Raw genomic sequence first — 26,386 nt, forward strand, 5'->3', positions numbered from 1 at the left:
TGTCGGAATGTTGAAAAGAAGGTCAATAGTTCATCGTGGCCAATGCCGTTGATGCCACCACACCTTGCGTTTGCTTCCTAAAGACGTTAAAGATTCCGTGACGTCATTCGAAAAACAACAGAAGTACATTTGTGCTGGCATTATGATACTCAATTGGGATCACACAGAGCAAGCATTGCCCCCTACTGGCAGACTAATTCCCGATTACAGGCCAGGTGCGAAATCACCTTGTGCCCACAGGGACAGAGCTGCCCACTTGGGAGTGCCCTTTCAAATGTTCATGATGAGATGTGATGCGTAAAGTACTCCGAGATGCCACGGCATAAAGGAAGGGCGTTACACCAAAAATAAAATCATCTTCTGCTAAATCTTGCACTTGGTGTTCAGTCGATACTCGATTTCAAACGACCGCTCTTATAGTCTCCCACCATCTGGGCTTTCAGTCTTCCCCCGGGGTCACCTTCATTCCTCTGGGGTCACCGTCCAGGAGGGTCACCAACATCTGCCTATCACTCCAATGCCCTTCTCGATAACCTGCCTTCCTCCATCCGGCAGACGCACGTTTTGGCAACGGCACCGACCTAAGTTAATAATGCAAATACTAAAAAAGGGCATAGGTGTGTGTGGTTTTTTTTTGGCGCATGACTATATCGCAATATAATTGTACGCATATTTTCAGTATTATGGTATATCCCCGTTGTTTAAACAAAATTACCTTCGGTAGCTTTACGTTTCAGGCGTGTGTAGGGGTAAGTAACAAAAGTGAAAGCTTAAAATAAATCAGTGAGTTGCCCAAGCACAGTGGATCCTTGAAAAGATACATCAAAAGGATGAGTTTAAACAAATCGAGGAAGCGTTAGTAGTCATTTTTCTGGAATGAAAAATATGAACGTTGTAATGCGAGTGACGCCAGATAGGTCAGGCCCTGGTTAAGATTCCACCTTATTTGGATCCGCTATTCACTAAAAGTAAGACAAGATGAGTAGCATATACGTATTACGAATAGCAGATACCAAAATCACATTTATAAGGATCATTAGAGAAAGGCAAGTGAGATTTCTTGGACATGTCATGAGAAACCAAGACACTGAATATGTTTTGACTGGGGAAATTTGTCACAATAAACTAGGAAGACAGCGAATTAAGTACTGTACAATAGCAATTTTAACAATTGGGAATATGGAATAAAAAAAGTAACTGAGCACATATCACGGACAGAGCTAAATAAAAGGAAGGCCGTGACCGCCAACGTCTTTGAGAAAGGACACGGCACGTAGCTTCACCAAGAGATGTCAAAAAATGTAGTTTAAAATGAGTTTGAATTATACAGTGTGTTATGGAGCAAAATGGTGCGGGTTAGGGTTACGGTAAGAGCTAACAAAATTGCACGGTAATTGTTTACAGGGTTGACCCTAAATACAAAGAAAAAGGTCGCCCTTTCAGTAAGTAAATTCCTGGAATTATATAATAATGTAGAATATACAATCCACTGCTGAAGGCGTCCCCGTGAACTATATGTGAACTATATATGTTGAACTGTTTTTTGCACCGTACGTAGCCAACCGTGTTAATCGGAGGGGCGGGGTAAAACTATTTCTATGTCATGAGGGTTGTTTGACCATACTTCACCACGCTGGTTAGGGTGGGGCATTTTTGAAGGCGCCGGAGGGAGGGGGGGTATGCCAGGGAACTAATTCAGATATGACTCACCACGGATGTTAGCTGTGATTGAATTGAACACAGGTCGCACGGTTCATCGCCAGTGATCAAACCACTGTGCCACCACTCCCCCCTGCAATCTGATACACGACCAATAATTTTTTCTCGAACATAACAGAGTAATACGAATGAATGGCAGTGTCTGAGATATACAGCTGCAGTTTCATGTAATTACATTGCATGTGTACTCATCCCAGCCATCGCAACTAAACTCATTGATAAAAATGTTCAGGAAAATCATCATCCATGGTCAATACACTGCTGGATGAAGGCCTCGCCGCCGCCACCTCTAACGATCCTACTTTGCAACGAACCGACTGAACACCTGCACACGAACTGATTTTATCGCTTCTTCTCCTAGGTGGGTGGACGGCTGATACTAAACAGCCTTTTACTCTTTGTTTGCCCTCATGCTTAAACGTATTTACACTGAAATGTTTCAATAAGATGTCGTTGCACATGTATTCGGGTGTTGGGGCTAGAGACACATTAACTTATCTCTACACAAACACATCCTTTTGAGTTACTTTGCTAAATATATAAATTGGATTAAAAACGGCAAAACTATAAACTGACAATGCAAAAATCTAGACCATGTTGATGAAGCCCAGCTGCTCTTCGGTACACGGATGAGCGAATATTTAATCTTCACGGTGTTCGAATCTTAAGCCAAAACATCGGGGAGAAAAACACCGACGACGAGAAATGTGCAGGGATAGGGCAAGCTGTCGCCACCACGAACCGCTCCGACACACCAATGTCGATTTACTGACTGCCAAGTAAAAATGCAGAGTTAAATTTTGTATTAAAAAAAACCTAGTTTTTTAATGTCATTGGACATAACGTCCCGGACGAAAAGATGTCTGTACAGTGGTGTGTACAAGGGAGCCCTGTCCCCGGCACAATTAATGCCTTGTGCTCGGAATAACACGATACAGCTTCTCTATCAGCACGTTGTCCAATCTGAAGCAAGTATTGACACAGGCCATTTAAACACCCACTCCGGAGGGCTTTTTTGTGTGAACGACCGTGCTGCATATCTCTCTCCGTTGTGTTGTTGGAGTTAGTTTAACCAGGTGACGAATTAAATTTCGATTTAAAGCTTTCGTGACTGCAAGGATTCATCTTCTTTGGTTCTTTCGGTAAAGTCACGTAGAATGAGAATAAAATAATAAATTGATCAAATAAAATAACAATAATATTCTCACGACGTTTCGGCCACAACACAAGCGGCCTTCATCAGGTGAAGGGGACGAGACTGTCTGGAGGACAGCGCTGGAGTGAGAAAGCCACGCTGAGATCACGACCTTTAAGCTGTGTGAGAAGAAACAAAGCGCCTTGACAAAGGAATTAGCATATAATTTAGCATTGAAATGGCCGAGTGATTAGAAGAGGTACGTGGATGACACCTTTGTCATCTGGCCACATGGCCAGCCTGCTCTAGACCAATTCCGCGACCACATCAATTCCATACACTCAGCCATCAGATTTACCATGGAGGTCGAAAAAGATGGCAAACTACCCTTTTTGGATGTCTTAATTAAAAGGAGACATGATGGTTCAATGAGCCACTCTGTCTACAGGAAAGTTACCCATACAGATGCTTACTTGAAACCGGATTCCCACCACCATCCATCCCAGAAGAACTCCCTCATCAAGACTCTATACCATAGAGCCCAATGCATTTCCGACCAGGAACACATTACCAGTGAACTCAAGCATGTACACCAGGCTCTCAGGGCTAATGGTTACTCCAACTACACAATCCGCAACGCCATCACTCCAGTCATGAAGAAGGATCCTCTTGCGGAGCCACTCAAAACCATCACCTTACCCTACATTGCAGGGGTCTCTAAAAAGATCTCCAAAATCCTGAATAAACGCAAGATCCAGGTCCGATTCAACACAGTACATAAAATCCGTGATCTAGTTCCATCTGTAAAAGATGCTGTTCCAGACATACAGTACCCGGGCGTTTACAAACTAAAGTGCCTCTGTGGTAGTAGCTACATTGGAGAAACCAAACGACATATCTCGGACCGCATCCGCGAACATAAAGCAGACTTGAAACACGGTACAACGAACTCCTCTGCCGTGGCAGATCACTGTTATAATTCAGTGGGCTCACATGACATTGACTTCTCCAAGACGGAGGTTCTTTGCAAACCAACCGGCTACCATGAGAGATTCGTTCATGAGGCCATTCACATATACAAGCACAGATACAATTCCAACCGAGAAGATGGATTCTGGCTTAGAAACCATTGGAAAGATGTTTTAAACCATTTCCGTTCTTAATTAATTGTATTTTACGATCACCTTCAGACCGCAGCTCTTTCGCTGGCATTGGCTCTTAATACCTCTCACACCACGGTTAATGGTATGGTTTACAACATGGAGTATAACAGCGCCTCGCAGCTGTATCTCTCCCCCTCGTCTGTTCCGACCATGGATGAACTCGTCCGTCTGAACGGGACCCGTAGCTATCCGTGTTGCTAAAGTTGAGGGTAAGAATCCACCCATTTTTCGCCATATAGCATTGTGATATATAACGACTTATTGTTGGTAGCTTAACTGATTGGAGAATATAGAGTTTATTGATAACATTGAGGTAATTTATATTTTAGTATTTTTTTATTGGTTCACTATATAGTATTCATTATATATTGTATTGTATACCCAGTTACTGTGAATAGCTCAGATGTGTAGGCCTTAACTTCAACATAGCCTTTTCTGTGACCAGTCACAAGCTAATTCACTCAGTTATTTCAATGCTAAATTCGCCTAGTTATTTCAATGCTAAATTCTCCTGTTTGATTTGTACTAGGTGCCTCGGTGAATGTATATGCTCTGACTTTAACATAGCTATTTCTGTGACCAGTTACAAGCTAATCACTCAGCTATTTCAATGCTAAATTCTATGCTAATTCCTTTGTCAAGGAGTGCCTCTGCGGATGTGTATACTTTAACTTAGCTATTTCAATGCTAAATTCTATGCTAATTCCTTTGTCAAGGGGTGCCTTTGCAGATGTGTATGCTTTAACTTTAACATAGCCTTTTCTGTGACCAGTCACAAGCTAATCACTCAGCCATTTCAATGCTAAATTATATGCTAATTCCTTTGTCAAGGCGCTTTGTTTCTTCTCACACAGCTTAAAGGTCGTGATCTCAGGGTGGCTTTCTCACTCCAGCGCTGTCCTCCAGACAGTCTCGTCCCCTTCACCTGATGAAGGCCGCTTGTGTTGTGGCCGAAACGTTGTGAGAATATTGTTATTTTATTTGATCAATTTATTATTTTATTCTCATTCTACGTGACTTTACCGAAAGAACCAGGTGACGAATTCTCTAAGACAGGGGTAGGGAACCTTTTTCTGTTGTAACAAGAGGCTATATAGGCAAGAGATCTGCCCTTTTGCCCACTTCAGCAATTGTTTCTTGCTGTGGTTGTCCCACCTGATGACGGGCGCTTGTGTTGCACCCGAAACGTCGTGATTAAATGTATTTATTTTATACCTACGTAACTTTACCGAAAGAACCAACGAGTATTGTGGTGAAGGGCAGCATCTCTGGTGACTGCATGGGTGAACGCGGAACCGTTACATCCAACAGTGAAATAACGCCTCCAGTCCACCACCAATCCGCTGCTAGATGACGGCCTACCCATGCTGTGTCGGTCATGAACGTACTTCACTATGCTGGTTGGTGAAGGGGGACACCAGGACCGTATGGTACGTTCATCACTCGCCACTGGTGTTAGCGGTGACCGCGAATTGAAGTTTGATCAGCGGGTCCATAGAGCAGTGCACGAAGCACTGCTCCAACACTTGTTTTTCAATATAACACAAGCAGGATAAATAATAAACATTCTTTCACACACACGATCGGATGCATGTATCGTGAGCTTAATGTACATATAAACCCATAGTATTTACAGCAATAAGAACATACAGTATGAGCCATGATTAATCCACCTGGATGGACTACCCCACAAGGTGTTGCCATCTCTCAATTCTGAAACGCAATAAGACAAAGATCCCCCATATAGCCTGACCTGTTGGGGCAAGTGCTGTTAGCGAGCACCTATTAAAGCCGGCATGGCACACACCAGGGGGTGGGTGGCCAGCACCGTGGCCGGCCGTCTTTGTCTCCCCAGCGGCGATGCTTACACACCTCTCCAGGTACCCATTTACGGCTGAGTCGACCTAGGCGAGTTCCAGGACCGGTTCAGATAATTGTCATTGGTGCTGGCCGTGAGCGGTATCGAACTCGGTTCACTGGGTTCGTAGTGCAGCACGCTAATCGCTGCCCCACCGCTTCCCACACAACGTAATAATAATAATCCCGAGCACCTTCACGAGATGTGTTGTACGGAGTCTATAGTAAGTGACGACAAAATAAATGGTCGAGATTTCACACAAAGCACTATATTTTGGAGTTGCTTCATATACAGGCTACAAAATACAAACACAAGTCTGGTATACAGAATAAAAGTAAAAACTACAATCAGAAGGGTTGAAAATCGCATTTCATGTATTAAAACAGCTCTGCTGCTCAAGTGCATTTTTCACTTCATGTGTTCTCTTAATTGCTCTGCTAACAAAAAATGAAGAAAAAACACAACCCCGGATTTTCTAATAAATTGTACGTATTTTCCAGCTCAAAGTTCAAGAGAGCTAAAACAAAAATGCACTTTAGCAGATGTGGCAGTCGGCTAAAAGTAGGTACAATAACGAGTTCAATCAATGCCCATAGTTGCCCACAACTTCTAACAATCTTTTTTTTATTTCCTTGTACAATCTCTAAAAAATTTGAACATTCCCACCAACTTCACATGTACTACATCTCAACATCAATAACGCTTTATACTTGTTAATACGTGAAAAAATACAATGAATTGCGGCATTAACGAGACGTTATATGGCCTGGAACACAACATAAGACGAAGCCATCTTTTTGGATATTTTTCTTATAGTAAAAATAACTCTATTACAAAAAATTAAGTAATGAAACACGGCGTTTAAAACATGTTGCTGTTGTTATTGTCATCATTTGCAAAATGATAAGAGGTAATTCACATGATTTTCTTACACATTTTTACATACAAATTATTAAAAAATGTGACAAGCTTCTTGTAGCTTCGTATGTATGTATAACTTATTTCACACCGGAGGTGATTCCATCATTAACGGGCACAAGTTCATCCTTCTGTTAGGTGACATATGTATTTAGGTTCACACTTTGCTTTGTAAGGCGATTCACTCTATATGCTAAAAAAAACATTCTTAATCCAAATTGATTGGATGGGGCTGTGTGGTCCTGAGCAGGCCCTCTTAACTGCATCTATAGGAATCCTTACGATCCTAGGAATCTCAAGAGTACCTTACATTGCAGGCATTCTCTCCAAATCCTAACAAATCCTCATTATCCTAGGAATCCCACACAAGGTAACACACCTTAAGCTGCAAAGTATGAACATAATTTGACACCACGTGACCTTCTGTGAAAGTTGTATTGCTTCTTCATTGACTTAAAACACATTTATCTTATCTAACATACGTGCGCGCAACCGAACGCGACAACTGGTTGTAAAGAAATTGGAAGACGCAAATTTTCACGGATGTACAACTTCCAGAAATATGCACCAACCACCACACAAATAGCCTTGAAAGGTGTATAATGAATTATTCCCACTTTGAGCATATAATTATTGTATAGGTTACTTTAAATCCAATGTGCAATTGTTACTTCGCCACAAATACGTTTTTGAGTAACATGGAGAAGGGCAACTCCAGAAACAAATGACATGTTCGCATCAGGTAATTTGCTTAAATGCTTAATTGAGTTTGCAGTTTCGCAATGCAAATTGTTAAATACAAGTACTGTTTGGTATGTTAAGTGCATTTCAACAGTACACATTTAAATAATTCGTGATAAGAGACTGCCACTGCACGCAACAGCGGCTCACATGCAATGGCAGGTTGCTGTGTTGAGCTGGAACACTTTCCACTTGTGCTACCGTTTAAATGAAAATTTCAACTTATCGAATGTGACGGGCACCAAATGGTTAACCGCTCAAAAGCATGTAAGTGCCAAGTGTACTGTAAAAGTGTATTAAGTTAAAGCTTACCTATACATCTACAAAAGGTGAATAAGCTGCTTTTAAATATGCTTTAAGCCCTTTATCTTGCTGGAATAGTCCCTTCCGATTTTAAATCAAGCTGTGCTTTGGTGAATTACCATTAACCCCAACTAGGGCCAGCAATAACTTGTGAGCGCACAGATCTTGAAATATATTTGTGGAAAAATGTTTCTGAGAGCACAGTTGATCAGGAAAAACCCGGGATGTGTTAATTGGCCTTAAGAGCGGCATTTAGGCACTTTCAATGCCCATGAAGACAAGCGTGCGCCTCTGTAAATTCGCATTAGCCATCGTTTCACATGACGTGAGAATGCACCCAATCTTCCAAACGGCAGAGTGTGGCTTGAGGTTAAACAGGCAAAGAGTAGAAAAGCCAAGTGGTTGGTTTCAGCATGTTACACGCCGTTTACAAAGAAGCCACTTTGAATTTCTTTACAAGCAGTTAAGATGCATCATTCTACGAAGCATAATACAAGTTATATAAAGTAAATGTAATCTACTAGAGTTAAAATTCCTCGTATCGTACACAAACAATGCTAATACCCAAACTACAAGGCGGCGATATATGCCATATGAATAGCTGCCAACTGTCCTTAAAATCTGTCCCATCTGCAAGCGCCAATCCTCTCCAATTAAATACGTAACCAATTGTTTTAAAAACCATGCATTTCATCATTTAAAATTCAACGTTGTCGTAAAAAAAAGCTTCAAATCTTCAATATAGTATCTTTAAATACAATACAAAATGTACTCTAGTTGTATTTTTGTTATTTTTTTGTTATTTTAACAAATGCACTCTGATATTTGCAGACAAAAAATACATGACCACCCTTTTTAAAAAGCCAAAACATTTCTTATCGATCGCCAAATAACTTACAAACCCAAATTTCTGCTGCATGTGACTGGGATACATTAAAATACACCACCTCTGGTAGGCAGTATGACTTTGGACACTTGCAAAAACATGTCCGCATTCTGCAGATCACAGTTAACAGTTTTAAGGCAGTTAAATACGGGAACATTATTTTTTCACAATTTTTTCTTTCCTACATTCGTAGGCTTCACCAATTCCCTACAAAATATACATTCTCAACTGCGAACGTATACACTTTCAAAACATTTAGAGATGCAACGCTTTATGTTAAAAAGATAAAAACGTAGTCGAATTTAGCACAAACAACGGTTGGGTAACATCATATTTTGTGATTCCTGAAACACTTAATGCATTTTATTTAAAAGAGACCATGTTAAAAAAAAAATCGCAAGATGTCAATTCTGCAGTATCCAATCCACTGGCTATCAATTTGGTGATGAATTAAACCAACTACCAAACTATATTGGAACCACAGCAAAACAAGATAGGCATCGTCCGAGTGAATGGAAGGCAGATTATTATTTCCGTGTGCTTTGAATTTCCGTTGGCAAAAAAAACCGTGCAGAGTGGTACGTCATTAAAATTAAAAAAAACCCAACATTTTTTTTTTTGTAAAAATTAACAAAAAGTATATATATACTGTACGTACGTAATACCCCCCAAAAAAAAAAAACCCAGGTTAGACGTCCCGACTATCCTTGGGTGGAGTAGGCTTGGGCTCGTTGCTTTCCATGTTGGCATAGACCAGCGCGAGGAACACCACCAGTGCCAGCACGAGCAGCACGCGCAGCCACACGGGGAAGCGGCGGTGGGCGACGGCACGCGTCGCCGTGCCGCTGTCAGTGGCACGCACCGGCTTGGCGGGCGCGAGCTGTGCGTTAGCTCGTGCGTAGGCGGGAGCGGCCGAAGTCACCGTCACCGTCTCGCGGCGCACCAGCAGGTCCTCTCCGCGGGCCGAGGGCTCTGCCGAGGAGTGCAGGGGCCGGCGCCGAGTGGCGCTGTGGGGTGGGGGGGGGGGCAGAGGATCGCGTCGTTACATGGCGGAACAGGCGTGGGCAACTGCTAGGTCGTAGTCGCTATTGTCATCTTGGGTTGTAAAGCGGGGTTTTTGTGTGGTAGATGGGAACCGATTAGAATCGCTTCTTAGGTTTCTCAGTACACGTATCAACTATTGTGAATGTTTAAATCGTATATGTTAATTCCATGGAAATAGAGAGTTCTCTGAAGGCTCATTACTGTAAATAGGTGATGATGGGCATCTCCCTATACTTGCTCGGAGCAGGAAACCAAATTGACCTTTTATTAACTTACAGCAGCAGAAACTCTTGAAAGCCTCTTACAAATAAGGGTGACATTATGAACACATTTATAATGAGTGAAAAGACTTGCTAACTAATCATTAAATCAATAGATAAAAAAACGTTTTAAAGAGAGTAAAACTCACTTGATTCCTTTGGGAGAAGACATGACCTCTATAGATGGCTCTTTGAAGTTTTTCAAAGATCGCTTGCTCATGGTACTTGTGGTGGTCATGGTGGTCGTGGTGGTCTCCTTGGTCACCTGAAACATGTGCGCCAAGCAGGACATGTCACGGGTCGCAAGCTTGAGTACAAACGCATGGTATATGCGTGACAGTGTGCCCAATGGCTACTGCAGTGAGCGAGCTGAAAGGGAAATGGGACGAGGCAGTAGCGAGAGGGGAACGGGGAGCGAGAGACAGGGCAAAGAGCAGGAAGCATGCAGCTGGGAGTAGGAGGCAAGGATCAGAGGGCAGGAAGCTGGAACTAGAGAGAAGAGAGCAAGAAAACCAGGAGCAAGCAGGAAGCAGGCAGGCAGTTGGTGGAATTGGCCAAGCAGCAGATATCTTGGAGCAGAGAGGCAAGCAAGGGTGTTAAGAGAGCAGGAATCGGGGACCACAGTGCATTGAAGCAAGGGGCTGGGGACTACAGAGAAAAGAGCAGGTACCACAGTTGGGTATGTATGGTGCGAAAGAAGTTCGACATATATACATTATGCTTCTTCAACACCAGTTAAATTGTATGCTATTTTAGACACCGGAGAAAAGCGGAGAACATCCATGGAAAACAGGGGGAGAACATACAAACTCCATACAGAAAGGTAACCGAGTCGGGAATCGAACCTCCGTCCTTCTTGTCGCGAGACACAATTTGTTAAGTCACCACTGTTTATTCCGCCACCCAACAACGAAGCAGGCAGTTGGTGAAGAGCAGAGAAACAGTGAACAGGGTGGAGGGCATTGCGCACGGAGCAGGGAACGGTCACCTTGACTTTGGCCGACCGCGTCGAGCGAGATGCCAGCGGAGTCTGAATGCTGTTGCCTTTTGGTTCCTTGACCTCCTTGTCTTTGGCTTCTGCAGCTTCACGTTCAAGCAACAAACGACACAACCACGGAAATGAATTACCTTAAATTTAGCATGACTTCTCACTTGTAATTGCACGCTTTTTAAATGCGGAGGTCACTTAACAAGTATAATGTTCATTATTTTACAGACCTTTGTAATTCCACTGCTGAATGAAGGCCTCCCCATGCCCTACAGTAATGGTGGTTGTTTGACTGTACTGAACCGCACTGTTCAGTGCATGTTGGTAAAAGGAGTTGAGACCCAGGATGGGCTCTGATATCACCCAAGTGAGCCGTGGCCAGGAATAGAACTCAGATTTCCACATTCATAAGCAGCATGCTAACCACTACCATGCCATTCCACCCCATTTAGTAACAGCCAATTATTAATACATGTAAGTCTGAGTTGTAAGATTTTTTTTCATGAGGGTCTACATCGTGGGAGGTGACATTGAAGTGCTTGGAGAAAACCCCATGGCAAAGATGGACTCACGAACACTCGCTATACTCCTGTCTCCTGGCCACCTAAAAACAAAAAGGCCGTACCTTCCTTCCCATTGTTTTCGTCGTCGTCATCACTGTAGGCTTCCTCGACGGCCTTCGTGTTGGTTGCCGGGGTGCCTTCCTTCATGGCCTTCATAAGCTTGCTCTCGTACACCTTCCGCGTGGTGGCTGCTCATAAGATCGCCACCCACCGAGCAAAAACCAAACAAACATAACGGATCTAGACAGTCACGTGGGTACGCTAGACCAAACAAAAGCACGTAGCACAGTAAATACATTCCCAACAAGGTGGCACGTTAAAAAACTACTACAAAATTTTTTGTGTTCAATTTAAGCAAGCGACTAAAATAATTTCGCGGAAGTTTTTGTGCACGTCGCACCAAATTAACGAGGCAGTGAATGGGATTTACTCTAGCACGTGTCTGGACGTGTGGTACAGGCAAGCCGTTATCTCGGACATGCACTGGCGGTCAGACAAAGCTGCTGCTAAATGGGAAGTTTCACCATGACATAATTTGTTTCACTGGTCGAGGCTTCAGCCAAGCTTAAAATTCCACACCCTAGTGCAGAGGGAGCAGGAAATGTACACGATGTTTGAAGTGTTCAGCGTGGTTTGGGAATGCGGCCAGTATAATTTAGGGGGAAAAAAAAGACATCCAAAACCAACTTGAAAATTAAACCACTCGGCTAAATTTCATTGCCAAGAGAAGAAAGTGCACCAAGGTCGACAACAATATTTTCCACTATAGGCTTGAATCAAGTGAAAACTGATACCAGGAAGTATTTTTTTTATATACATACATATATATGAAAAGGTCACAAAAAAAATGCAACTTCATTTCTTGAGAAAATTAAACACTTGTTTAGTCTACGTCAGGTAAACAGACTTTGCCCAAGGGCTTTTCACCTGAAATACTAACCGCTGTGTACATTATCACAAAACACTCATATCAATTTTATCATCAAACAACCAAAACCCTGAGCCTCAGCACATGCAAAAGTGCCAATATGCCATGCTAAGTAAACAACAACAAAGCTCCTAGAGAAAGGCGTAAAGCATTTACGGAGCACCAGAGACACCGTCTGCAACTAAAGATAATTCATCTTTGCCAGAATTACGAATTAGCAAGCATGAGTTGGTTCACAAGAGGCATAAGTTAACTGCTCACAATTGGCAAACAATCTGTTTACATTTTTTAAGAAAGACTGCTGGAAATGTTTCCTGTCTTATCCAAATCTTGAGCATAACAAGGAAAATCAATGAAGGCTGTGTAATGGTGTTTGCATTTCCATTAGTGGGCTGGGCCCTTTCCCTTAGGTTGTGTTAATTAGCGGGGAGCACAACTCTATTATTGTTTGTCTTCCATTGGGGAGGACGTCAAGCCAACAATGTCACATGTTAAAGGAAGCTCGGACCCAAATAACAAATGGCTCTTATCTTAGATATGCCCCCCTACACCCCCTAGGGCTGTCTGTCCCAGACCATTTGACATAATAAGCAAGCTTTGTCGATGAGAATAAAGATGTTAAGCTTATGGTGAAGTATAATATTATGGCACTGGAGAGATTATTCCAATGTGGTTTAATGCATCAATGCAGATGTATCACAATAGCACTACGTCAATGCCTGTAAGTAGCTAACGTCTATTTATTAATTCAGTTTCAAAAACGTGCTTGACAGCCCAGGCAACAAATGCAATTAAAATGTAAAATCTTTTCAGTTGCATCTTACTTTAAACTCAAAATCAGCCATGATCAATCCACTGTTACATGAAGTCCTCCCCAAGAAGCAGCGATCCATCTAGCACCTGCATATGAGCTGATTTCATCGCTCCATCTCCAAGTTGTGTGGGCTTTCTCATTTGGGTGCCACTCAGTCATGCTGCATGATCACTGTCCATCATCCCTTACACCGATATGTCCAGGCTGAGCCCACTTATATTTTTTTACAATCAAAACTATGTCTCTCAGTTGTGTAGGTTTGCTAATCCATGTATTTCCACTCCCAATGGCTTATCGCCAACGAATATGGAAAGCTGAAAAGTGCATCGAGACCATATGAATGCAAACTCTGTTGCGTTCTGCAACTGAAGTGCTGCTGGGGGGGGGGGGGGGGCAATCGGGAGATAGAGCCCTGCGCTCACCAATGATGGGTCCAGAGTTTAAGCCGTATTGCGAGAGCAGTTTCAACAGCTCCATGTCGGACATCTTGGTGATATCCTTCTCCTCGATGATCTCCGTGATCGTCACAGTCTCCTTGACTGGCGTCACCTGCACCACCGTCTTCCGGGTGGACTTCTGTGCCGTCGCAAGGTAGAATAGGGGGGTGGGGGGTTGCACAAGAAGCCAAAAACCATGAATTGTCACTACCTTCATATTTTCAGAGATGTATTTTTCCTTTTAAAGACACGACAAAAAATGTTAATCTCTCACCTTGTTGGTACGTACCTAGGCTGTGTGTCTAGGGCAGACACCGAGTTTATAGTTAATTCATAAAAATAATGAATTTAAAATCATGACCAGGCACTCCATCAGAGTGCTCTAGTGATGTCAATGACATCGGGTTAAAATGTACCGGGCTCAGGTTGCAGTGTGTATGTGCTTCCACCAAAAGTGTTTATCTCAAAAGAAAATCCAGAAAACTCAAGTCCCACAAGCGCAATGGAAACGTGCATAATTTGTGCAAGTTCACTGCTGTGCCAATCCCCGGCATGTTTCGGCAATGTTGCATTTATATCTAATGTTCTATCAATTCAATCAATTATGTTTCGTACATTTTTCTTTTTAAGAGTATTTATTAAAAAAGTAATGTCTGATCAAGCTCAGAAAATTGGTGATATTTGAACTTGTTTAAAAAAATACTCAAATTAGCAGCTTACAGTGGATTAACTATACGTTACTTGAGAAACCCAAGTTTAGAAAGACATATGCTATGGCTTGTCAAATGCCACCCCCTAGTGAAAACCGTACGGTTATGTCAGTTCTTATTTTTACAAACAAGTGTGTATGCCATACCTGTGACTTGTGACGACCCTACTTAGCTAACGTTTACGAGGTGACAAAAAGGGATCATAGATCTAAAAGCCATTTGTAACCCTTTTGTCAATCTACTGAAGGACTCTTCATGCTGGTCAGTTCTGGCAAGCGAAGATGGGTGCCAAAGACTCGGTACCGATGTTATACACCATTGATATCAACCATGTCCGGGAATGAAATTTCGCTGCCGGGTTTCGAGCACAGTGCGCCAACCACTACGCCCGCCACTCCACCCTACGACAGTGGGGGAAGCGGGGAGCACTGCCCGCCGCTCCAGTTGAAATTGGAAGACGGTCAATGTTGTTGCTTGAGGAGGAATCGTGGACTTTGTGGTTAACCCGGCCCACCTACTGTCCCCCAGCCACCGCTACCTACTATTGCATGCCCCCACCACTACCTGATACATGTCATTCTCAAGAATCAGTAACTCACCATTTTTCTAAATGCAATGGATTCGCACGTTTTTGGTTGTTTATTGTAGTGCACCAGCAACTGCCGCCGATGGATCAAGCCTTAGTGAGGGTCAGCTCCAAAAGTTGTTTAGTTGCAACCTTTTTATATGAACAAAACAGTGGGGAACTACTAACTATTCAAGGCAATTATTAAATAATTTACTTTGGGGGTGTTCACCAAGTGGTGTACATGAGCATATTGCTGTTAAGCAAACTCATTAAGCAACCACCACGTTTTCTCCAAAGGTAGACTCGCCTTTGCCTGCGTCACACTGACATGTTTCTGTGCCGCAGTTTCTTGGGTTTCTATCTCAATTTCTTGGGTTTTTCCAAATGTCTTTCAGGAGGGGGGGGTCTCACCGATTTTCAACTTTTGGAGTTGACATGTATGCATGCTACCCACTCGTGCTGTCTCACTCAAGTCAACTTGGCAACTCCTTGACGAAAGTCCCACAGGGTAAAAATTGGCAGTGCCTTCAAACACAAGCCCAAAACAAGCTCGAGCCTAAAGTTGCTGGGGGTAAATGGGAGGTCTGGACAGGGTAAAAAAAAGAATCGGGGTGGGGACTAAGCAGGGAAGGGCAAGGCCTTAAGAGGATGGGGTGGAGCCAAAAGAGGAAGGGCCTAAACAGGAAGGGGAAGGGTCTAAACAAGGAGTGGTAGGGTCTAAACAGGGAGTGGTAAGGTCTAAACAGGAAGTAGGCAGGGCTTGAAGAGAAAGCCCAAAAAAACGACCTCCAATTAAAGCAGACCCAAAAAACATAAATCTGCAACTCTCAAAAAATGACAGACTTTGATTTTTCCCCCCAATTCCACATATAGAGAGTGCTTCAAGCATGCACTTCCCTGTTGATTTAATTAAGTGAAAGAATACAATCAAATAAGCAAGTGCAGCAGACAGCAAACATGTCGTAAAAAATACTTATTTATTCAGAGAAGTCCTAGGACTCGTTTTCAGTCGAGTCCTACATTGGGTTTTAATTATAAGAGGTTAAGGCAATTAATGAATATATATGTTGGTGGAAACAGGAGCACCTAAAGAAAACCCATTCATGTGTGGGGGGGGGGGGGCAACATAAATCCCCGTACAGATGGTGACAAATGGAGATTTGTCAAATTGCTGTACTGCCTTCTGCTGGTGAGGCCCAGGGTATGGCACCTTGACGCCCACGGGAAGGGAGTTTCACAACATTAGTGTGATCCACCAATCCCTTTTTACCGCAGTTCTCATCGCGGTTCTGGCCACAGGCCAAGTAGAAGACGATTGTATTTGGTGTTCGTCAACAAGGTCATGAAGAGGCAGAGATTACAATGGAAATATTTAAGTAGGTAAGAAATTCCAGATGCAGGAGCACCAGAGAAGGGTCCAGCCCGCATTATATATAAATCCAAAAAAAGATAGACTGGTCATTTGATAGTGGCCATTCTTCAAAGTCTATTATGCATCATGTGCTTGGTGGTCTGCAAACCCAAAGGGTGAGCTGTTTTTTTTATTTAAACATTCTTCACGAGATTACATAACAAACATCCAGTACAAATAATAGAAACAAATCTTACACATCTATTTTTGCATTCTTTTAAAGAGAGTCTAATTTCCTAAAGCAGGAGTTGCCATGAGCCCATTCTGCTAGTCTTTGTTGTCATGTGGTGGTAATTTTAGAAATATTAACAGCACTGTTCTAAAGCCCGTTTCATTGTCTCTTTTTATGTATGTTTATACACGATTAAGTATAATCACTAAATTATGTAGAGATATAGTATATATGGGATTTCACATCTCCAGTAAGCACATGACAACAATGCAACACTATTTGCATCGTTATATTGCAACCGCTTGCAATGGAAAGAATGAGTTTCATATTTTGTTATTTGTGCATTGGAACGTAAAAAAAGCCATGCTTGGAATCTTAATAAAAGGAGACTTCAGAAAGGAAGATGCACTTTATCGCATATGGATCAACAACATCAGTCCAAAATGGTTTATATAACTTGGCACAGATGTGACATGTGGGCAGCCATTGTCACCACCTTCCCTTTTTTACGCTCAGAAATTTCTTGGGAGCCCCACAGACAAAAGACAGCCAATCAGAGGTCTCGCGCAGGTCACGGGTCTGCTGACCCACCAATCGGCTCGGTGGACCGAGCTGATTCACAGTCTGAGTGGGCTGCTCCCTGCTGCCTTGCCTCATGCCCTGCTGCCTTGCCTCATGCCCATAAAAGGCAGTGGACGGTTGGCAATGGCTCATCGATGGGTCAGCGGTAACGTGGCGTGCGGGTAACGGGAGCGGCTCGGCTCAGACGCACATGCACGTGTCTCGTGTGACCACACGACCCACGCTATGTTGGTGACACTGCTGTATCTGCAGTGGCCTGCACCACCAAGACGTGATTCTCCTCTCGAAGGTAGCATGACTCCAATTCGAACCCAATTAACGCACCCCAGTTAAAAGACAAAAAATAAACTTTTGAGGTGCCTCTCTATGCAAAAAATGCTTGGTATGAGGCATGTGGTACAAAGTGTACCTAGATTGTTAACAGAGGGCGGTGCATCAAATTCCGTACTGTACTCTATGGTTTTACTTCCATGCTACCCGCACTGACCAGAATGGTGATGTATGGTCAAATAATCCCCAACGACCTATACAGCTCTCATCCAGCAGTAGATTGTCAAAAAGGCAGCACATAAGAATGTTTCACCCTTTCCGCAATAAAACAAGTGTTAAGATGTTTAAACACCAAATATAAACCTTTTGCAAAGAATCCTGTTTGCATTAACCACACATACGTGTGGTGAACATGCAAACAATGGCTCATCGATGAGCCACCGTTCGCCTTTTGGCGTTCTCTTGTCTGACACTGGTGAGACAATGCCATAAAGAATGATGTATCTTGTGCAGGCCAATCAGTTTAAAAGACAATGCACATATGATCAGACCATGTTTGTTTGCATGTTCACCACAAGTATTTGTGGATAATGCAGATAGGATTCCTTGCAAAAGGTTTATATTTGGTGGTTGAACATCTTAACATCTGTTTTATTGCCGGAAAGGGATAAAACCTATTTTGTTTTTTCATACTTTGATACTGCCAAATAAAGGTCCAATGTTGGGCAGTGCATACACAGTCATGTGAAAATACATCCCACTCCCTCAGTGAACTGGAACATTTTTCACGATTAAGGATTATGATTCAATTTACCATAAGTGTAAAAAATAAAATAACCATCTCATTTGTATTGCTTAGTTTTTTTTGTTGTGTTTCGCTCCATGACCCTAAATGTAAAGCAACATCATAATAGTTGTGCTAACAATTAGATGCCTTATCATGCCTCAAAATCGATTTTAATTCATGAATAAATGTCACTGCACGGCAGTGGGCACATATGGTTAAAATACATTTTGAAAAACCCATATATAAATTGCATTGGACTATTTTCAAGTTATGCGAATTTTTTGTATGAAATTGTTTTTCTTACTGCTGATGATTGCAAGGTATGATATCTTACGAGACAAACAGTACAAGTGACACGGACTGTAAAAATCGGACCGATGTTAGACAACACAACGGAGGCAGTACCGACAGGACAAATTGGACAAGACGATGCTGTACAAACGAGTTAAAAAATAATCTACTCGTGAATCTAATCTTGATCCAAAATCCTGACTTCATCGAAGCATGGGGGGAAAGCAAGCGAATCTTTACGGCGCATACTTTATACACGCGGGAATATTTTTTTGCATTAGGAGTAAATAGAAAGCGTTCATTACTGCGCAAGCTGTCGTTAAAATATTTTTCGTAAAACATCAGACATTCCAACCAATGTTATCCATCTTGAAGTAAAAAAAGACCAAAAACATTCCACCGGCTTGGCTGGCCAACTTTAGTAAGTTGCATTTCGGACATTTTTTGCTCAGCTTTTTTTTTAAACAAGGAAGGTCTGCACCTGCATCTACAATCATTTACTTGTGTCGAAGAAGATGTGAACATTATAAAGTAATGCAAAACATTTCAAATTTATATCCAAGTCGACAGTAGTAATTTACACAAATCTCTTCAGTACAAAAATTGGCTTAATACAAAGCATTTTTTCAGCTTTAAAAGCCTTTGAAGTGAGACCCCGAGATGAAAAAAATGTTTCTTGATAAAACAACAGTATTCTGGAAGTGTGCGGTGTGCTGCCAGGAATGACTTAATTGTGATCTCGGATGTCTAACCACAATAATTAATTTCAACAGCTCCACGACACAGAAAGAGACCACTGCGGTTTTATAGAAAGCGCTGATTTGGATGATGCATAACTCAATTGCTGACAAGAGAAATGCTACAAATTGCCGTGTTCTTGGCCATGGCTAAAATCAGTGGCGTGTGATATTCGAACTGTTCTCCTTCGCTCCCCTCAACTAACCAACCCACACTAACAGGTAGTGCTAAAGAAATTAAACATAGATATATATACGTATGTTCCTCATGACTGACAAAGCATAAATAGTGGCCTTCATCCAGCAGTGGATTGACAAAGGGAAGGACATTATTATCGGTTGCACATTAACCTTGCATGAATAATGTGCAATATTCATATGTTAACCATAATAAATTTGGTTTAAAAAAATCTACAAGATTTTGAGTTCATAAAAATAATAAAATTGATCAACTAACATGTACTGCCATTTACCAATTACACCTTTAATATAGACCATATGAAGACGCATTCTAATGTTTTTACAAGCCACAATTATACATACATACATCCGGTGGGAAGCCAAACATTATTTTACACTGTCAACGCATTACACAGGAAGGAACACCTCTGGCAGGGTTCAAGTAGACAAGCTCTGCCCACACCCTCGACACATGAAAGTTAGCGTGCACGGCGACATGTCACTTGCACGCGAGGTCAATTTGTTTGACATGTGCCATTTCGTAGCCTCAAAGCATGCACTTAAGATCGTCAGTGTCGCGCAATCATAAATCACAAGCCAATTTCCCGACCTAAGGCTGATTATGTGGGTGATACAAACGTGCGTAAAAAAGCGTTTTGGATTTTGAACATTTTCACATTTCAGAAGAATAAAAAGTTATAATTGTGATAAAATACTAAATATTAATAAGTTCACCTGCAGGTGCACCGGCAAAGTAATGACGCATTCATTCAATTAAAATCACTATTTTCCCGCAAAAAAAGATAATCAATCACAACTTGCGCAAATTGTATCTTACCATTAGGCTAATAGAGCAAACTAAATAATGAAAACAAGACAAAACAGTAAACAATTAAAACAGGATGGAAAAAAAAACAAGACCAAAAGATATGATTCTGGAACTGCATCATGGCCAAGAATTGTGACAACCGACTGAACCGTCAGGGTGGTCAATTTATAAAATTGCCCAGTAGGTACGAATGTAGTCGGCAGGCGCTTTGCTCGGAGCACTCAACTCAGTCAAGAGTCAACTCGGCCCACGAACTCTCGAAGGTCATTAAAATAAATACCACCCCGTAGGAAATAAACATCGTTCATCCAATCTATTGGAAGGTTTCCCAGAAAAGAAACGTGGAATATTTCCACCCAGTCGCAGGACATTGAAGAGTCACCACAATGTTTGAGCTGGGATAAGCTCTGATGTTTTTTTTTAATATTAACGTGTACGTATAAATAGTACTGCACATAAAAATAAATGCGACACATTTGTAGGATTGCATCACCCCGAAAAGTATCCGTAAGGAAGCAACGTTGAGCCTGGACAGTGCTAATATGGATCACCACCATGCACAATGGGTTGTTATAGGCTGCGGGGCTACGTGACTGGCAACAGGGGACAGTGTATCAAGATACATTGCTCTACTATACCTCTATGATCCCTGCCTTTACCAACTCCCACTGACCAGCATGGTGAAGTATGCTCAAGTAACCAACATGACTCGGTCGGCATGGCGAGACCGTCACCCAGCAATGGACTGACATATAAAGGATATTGTACATTCATTTATGTATAAATGCAATGTACTCGCATACTAATAAAATGCACAACACTATCAGTAAGGTACACAAAGCATTAGGCATCGTGCATGTAGCATTAAATCTACACCAACCTAATGCATTATTTATTGGAAACTCCAACTCCATGTTCCTAAGAATAGTAAAATAGGACGAGAAATAAAGTAACATGAGCAATCATGTAACGAGTGTATGCATTTTAAAGAGCAAGTTTTCCCAGCTACTCCAAGCATCCTTTGAAAAAGATTTTCGATCTCAATGGGCTGTTACCCGATTAAAATGTTATGGTAAATTGTAGCTATTAATACAGAGCGTACCATTCGTGCATGCATGCACAGTATGAATACAAATGTACTGCAATTGATTAATACAAGCACGCATGCATATATGCCACGTTAATGCCTTCATAATATATAGAAATGTGCAAGTTTACATTGTACTGTACATTGAAGGTGAATGTAATATGGCAATGCAAGGTGGTCAAGATTAACAAAGGAGTGGAACCATGAGGAATGGCTTGGGGAGACCTTCATCCAGCTGTGGATTGACAATGGCTGATAATGGCATTCCCGTGAGCACTTGTTTCAAGACTTAAATTTTTGTTTTGATGGCTGGGATCAGTACAAATGCCATGGTATTACATTATGCTGGAGCTTTCTATCTCAGACACTACCATGCATTGGTATTACTCTGTTATTTTCAGGAACTATTTTTTGGCCATATATTAGATTTCAGGGGGAGTGGTGGCACAGTGGTTACAGCACTGTGGCTATGAAACGTGCGACCTGTGTTGGATTCAAGGCTAATATCTGTGGTAATATCTGAATAAGTTATCTGGGCCCCCCTTCAAAAGAACACACCATGACGACCGTGGTGAAGTATGGTCAAACAATGATACATATGATAGCCATGGTTGATGATGTTATTGTGCAAAGTTGATTGTCCGAATGCATGATCTGTCCTTACAATGAGAATGGGGTGTTTTCTGGACAGTAATCGGGATATGAACGAGATTATTTCTAAGCAGGAAACCCCTGTGGCTTTCTGTGACAACAATATGAATGAAATGAGGAAGTAAAAGCATACGTCTCCATACACAACACTGCTTAAAAGCCATATGGGAGTCTAACTTAAACAATGTCACCGTTACTGAAATTATAGATGTAATTAAATTACTGTAATACAATTATGCATATCCTATTATAATTACTGGAAATGTGGAGAATGTTGCGTTAACATAGTATTAGTTTACCATCTATGGAATGCAGAAATACACATGTATAAAAGTGACACTTGTATTACAGCAAATAATACTTTACAATTCTCCGAGTCTCGATAGTACTTTCATGACAGACCTACATTACATCAATTATAGCACTGCGGATAGGATATTACATCGATGCTGCCGTGACATAAGATGCAAATAATTTAACAAGGGAGCTAACACACTTTTATGTTCGGAAGGGAACATGGGAAAAAAGTTGTAAAAGTAATCGGTAAGTGAAGGTTAGAATGGACATGGCAGAGAGTATGGGAGGGCAGGTTACAGCGACGGACATTGGAGAGGCACTGAGGGTTTGGCAAGCAAGGGGAAGACCTAAACCCAGACTAGTAATGACTCTAAGAACAAACCTGGGAAATCAGGTGTTGATTTTACAAGAGCTGTGAAATCTAGCACAAGAATAAGATGTGATGGAAGCAGCATTATCCGCGATTACCTCATCACATGCCTGTAATCCTGCATTTTGGAGGCAAAAGTTTGTGGATCGTGCAGATTTGTGAAACTCTCAAACCCGGAAGGCAGTACATTAAGTAGGCTTGTGAGCATATCTGTACGGTCCTTGGGGTATTGTGCTTCAAATTAGTGAGTTTGTGGCTCTCCTGCCACTAGCAAAACAATAGCCTAAAAACAAAAGTGGCTAATTGAATGCATTTTCATGATGTGGTCACAAATCAATTCAAGAATACCTTTTTACCCATTGTAGTGTATGTAGTCTACAAAACTGCAGGGTTCGAATGAACTAATTGAACAGTTATTTAGAAAATGCATTGCTAACCACACAATGCAATGTATGCATCATAAGTGTAATATTCCATATTAATATACGTTGTATGCCAACTCAGCTCGGCTTCCCTGGGTAATTAAGTGACATTATTATTTCTGTGCTGTTTAAAACATAACACAATTTGGAACTTTATTGCATCTAAACACGACCGCATCTCAAGACCCCGTGCAGAAACAGTGAGCATTTTATTTTATAGCGAGAAAGAGGCAGTTAGTCAAACGCCGAAGTAAAAATTAAGGTCTTGACCTTTGACTTCCAACAGGTGCAGGGATTCAAATGCATAGATGTATGTGGGAAGAACTTTCCAGACCATGATAAAAACAATAATAGGTGTTATCCTTTCTCGCAAATAAAACAGGTGTTAAGATGTTCAAACACCAAATATAACCCTTTTGCAAGGAATCGTGTCTGCATTAACCACACGTACTTGTGGTGAACATGCAACAAAAACCATGCTCTTATTATATACGCATTGTCTTTGAACCCGATTGGCCTGCACCAGAGACAGCCTTCTTCATGGCCTTGTCTTGGGACGATGGCAGAGGCAAATGAGCAGCAATGCCACCAACATGATGATAATACTGGACATCTGTTGAAAAAAAAGCTTTAGAGCTCATCGGATTCCTCCAGAATAAATATTCTGATAAATCACCCTGTTTGGAGAGGCGCGTGGGGGTTGCTGCTCCTCCTCATCACTGGAGAAGTCGGCACGCAGGCCGGCCCGGGCTCGCACACCGCTCCGCTTGGGTGTCACGTGCTTCAGGTAGAGCTTCACGTACACATCCTTCTTCTGCTCGCCTGTGGGCAGCGCCACCTGCGATGATGGCACGGTGACAGGGATGGGGTGGGTAGGGGTGTTCAAGGGGGTATTCGGCAGAAGAGGGCACAGCTGGAGTCGACTTGCAGGGAGAGGGACGGTACAGTGCCCAAAAAAACTTGTCCATAAACTTGAAAGCAATGTTAATATACCCAGCGTTGCGTCAATATAATGGAGGGTGGAGATGTTGACAGCTGGAAAGGCCAAGCACAGCTATATTTGTGGATGATTGTTAAGATATTTCAGTGTTATAATTTGCATTGTGCTGCTATACGATGTTTGAGTGGACAGCGAGGGATTTATATTTAAGCGGTGCACCCTTGAAATAAATAACTCATAGCATGTATTGATCGTAACACAATCGGAATTGCAGTTTGGTGTTCACTGAAAACCACAACAGTTATGGAGGCCCAGAATTTTCATTTTTCAAGGGTATATCTTATTAAGTACATTTACACTGAGGATCTCATATTCTTGGTTCTTTCAGTAAAGTCACGTAAAAGGGAACCAATAAAATAAAAATATACAAAATAAAATTCTCACGACGTGTCGACTGCAACACAAGCAATCATCATCAGGTGTGAAAACCACAACAAAATCAAAACTGAGGATCTCGTTGACCCAAAGAGGTACGTCTTTCAAGGATCTATCCAACACGAACTTTAAATTCCAATGTTACCATTGGGCGTCAGCATTCAGAGCGAGGCTTTCAACTTTAACAAATTCACAAGTTGGGTCTTTAAGATGAATCCCTAACTACTTCCAAACAAATTTACAAAGCAAAGCATCCAGCATGTCAAAACTCACAAGCGGCGTCCGTTTAAACGCGGTATATTACACTACACATGTAATGTTAAATGTCTACGTGCGGAGTGGTAGGTCAGACATTATAAGCGCCATAAGTGGGGTCCTAGAAGTTGTCCTTTAAGGACCAACTTCACCGCACTACCAGAGGCACAACGGGGCGTTGAGCTTAAAAAAACAAGCAGCAGCCTTTAAGGGTTCATCTCAGACTATCGTATCGCACAATCAGGCTCAGTCGCCAAGTATGTTGAATGAATTCATCTTGGGAATTGGAAGTCCCAGACGTGGCAACTTTTAATACAGTCTGCTTGCACACTGCCAAACCGCAAACGCGGACAATAGGTGAGCGATTGGGGTTCATCTTGGTGACTCAAAGGACCCACAAATGGCGTCGTTTAATGACCTATCACACTCAAATGGTATCAAATCCTTACATGTAGTTCAAGCACACAAAGCGGCACCCCCCCCCCCCCCCCTTTGAGGGTCTGTCTCACACTGGGCAATTCAAGCGAGGGGGGCCCTTAAGAAAGATCTCGTGTTACCCAACCCAGCGCTGACGTGAAATCGTCTGCGTCGTCCTTAAAGGACCCCCCCCCAACCCAACCGCGGTGTCACATCTGCGTCAACAGCAAAACACGTATCCATCCCTAAAATCGTCCGTCTCACATTACCAAAACCCAAACGTGGTGTTCAAGAGTCTGGATTGCACAGAAAACTCCATCTTTTAAGGACCTACAACTCAACCGCGGTGCGAAACTGCGTGGAAATGTAAGCGGCGTCCTTAAAGAGCCTGTGTCACATTATCTTCCGAAAACCATGGTTATTAAACGTTACCGCGAATATTAAAGTCCATCCATTATGAACCAATTTCACTCGACTCAAGTGTGGCACCAATCCATGCTTGTATATATAGAATAAGCATCGTAATAATTTAAGGACCGTATCTCCCATTCCCCAACCCAACGGTGGTTGTTTAAGTCGGGATGCACAACATAGCAAGTTCCATGGGGGGGTTAATGCGGACCCCTGGTGACAACACCAGGGCCCAAGCGAGGCGGCTGAGGAGTGTGGGAGAGAGGCTTGGCGATGGGGTGGCGATACAGAGAAGGGGACGCATCAGCCTGGCGGGAAAGGAGGGGGAGAGGTGATGGGTGGTAATGGGGAGGAGATGACAAGAGGGGAGGCATACTAAAAAAAAACCCGAACCTTGTGCGCGAGTAGCTCCGACTTGAGTCTCTCCTTGGTGAGCGAGGCTGGATCTTCAACCACGGCGGAACCCGACATCTTAGCGCGCGCGTCTCTCTCTCTTTCTCTCCCCTACCGCCTTCTTTTAAGCGCCAGTAAAAAATAACACCACCACCACCACCCCTCACGAAGCGGCGATTCAACCACGAGGAGGCGCTTCCTACGGGGACGTTCCTCTTCGACTCGCAAAAACAACGTTTTTTTATTGCGATCGAAGCGGGAAATAAATAATTATATGAGGCGGGTTGAGGAGTAGTGGGGGTTTAGCGGTGAGGGTGTAATAAATGTAATAAATAACTGCGAGGCGACAACAATGCAGACGTCTTTACCCGCCCGCACCAGACCGCGTATTCAAAATGTCCGCAGGCCTCGCTT

At 42.4% G+C, this 26,386-nt stretch overlaps 1 protein-coding gene across 1 annotated transcript; it reads right to left on the minus strand.

The window, feature by feature from the left end:
• Positions 1–6,121: 6,121 nt before the first annotated feature.
• On the minus strand, positions 6,122–26,386 carry LOC116947531 (uncharacterized). The gene is made up of 7 exons (XM_032963389.2): positions 25,973–26,386; positions 23,798–23,959; positions 13,743–13,896; positions 11,641–11,766; positions 11,016–11,110; positions 10,177–10,292; positions 6,122–9,730 (listed from the first exon to the last, which is right to left on the minus strand). The coding sequence occupies exons 1-7, from the start codon at positions 26,048–26,050 to the stop codon at positions 9,412–9,414; spliced, it is 1,050 nt and encodes a 349-aa protein (XP_032819280.2). The 5' UTR covers positions 26,051–26,386; the 3' UTR covers positions 6,122–9,411.

The sequence above is a fragment of the Petromyzon marinus genome, chromosome 30 (genome assembly GCF_048934315.1).
Source record: "Petromyzon marinus isolate PM22_M1 ecotype Great Lakes invasive population chromosome 30, UKy_Petmar_22M1.pri1.0, whole genome shotgun sequence".
In the NCBI taxonomy this organism is placed as follows: domain Eukaryota; kingdom Metazoa; phylum Chordata; class Hyperoartia; order Petromyzontiformes; family Petromyzontidae; genus Petromyzon; species Petromyzon marinus.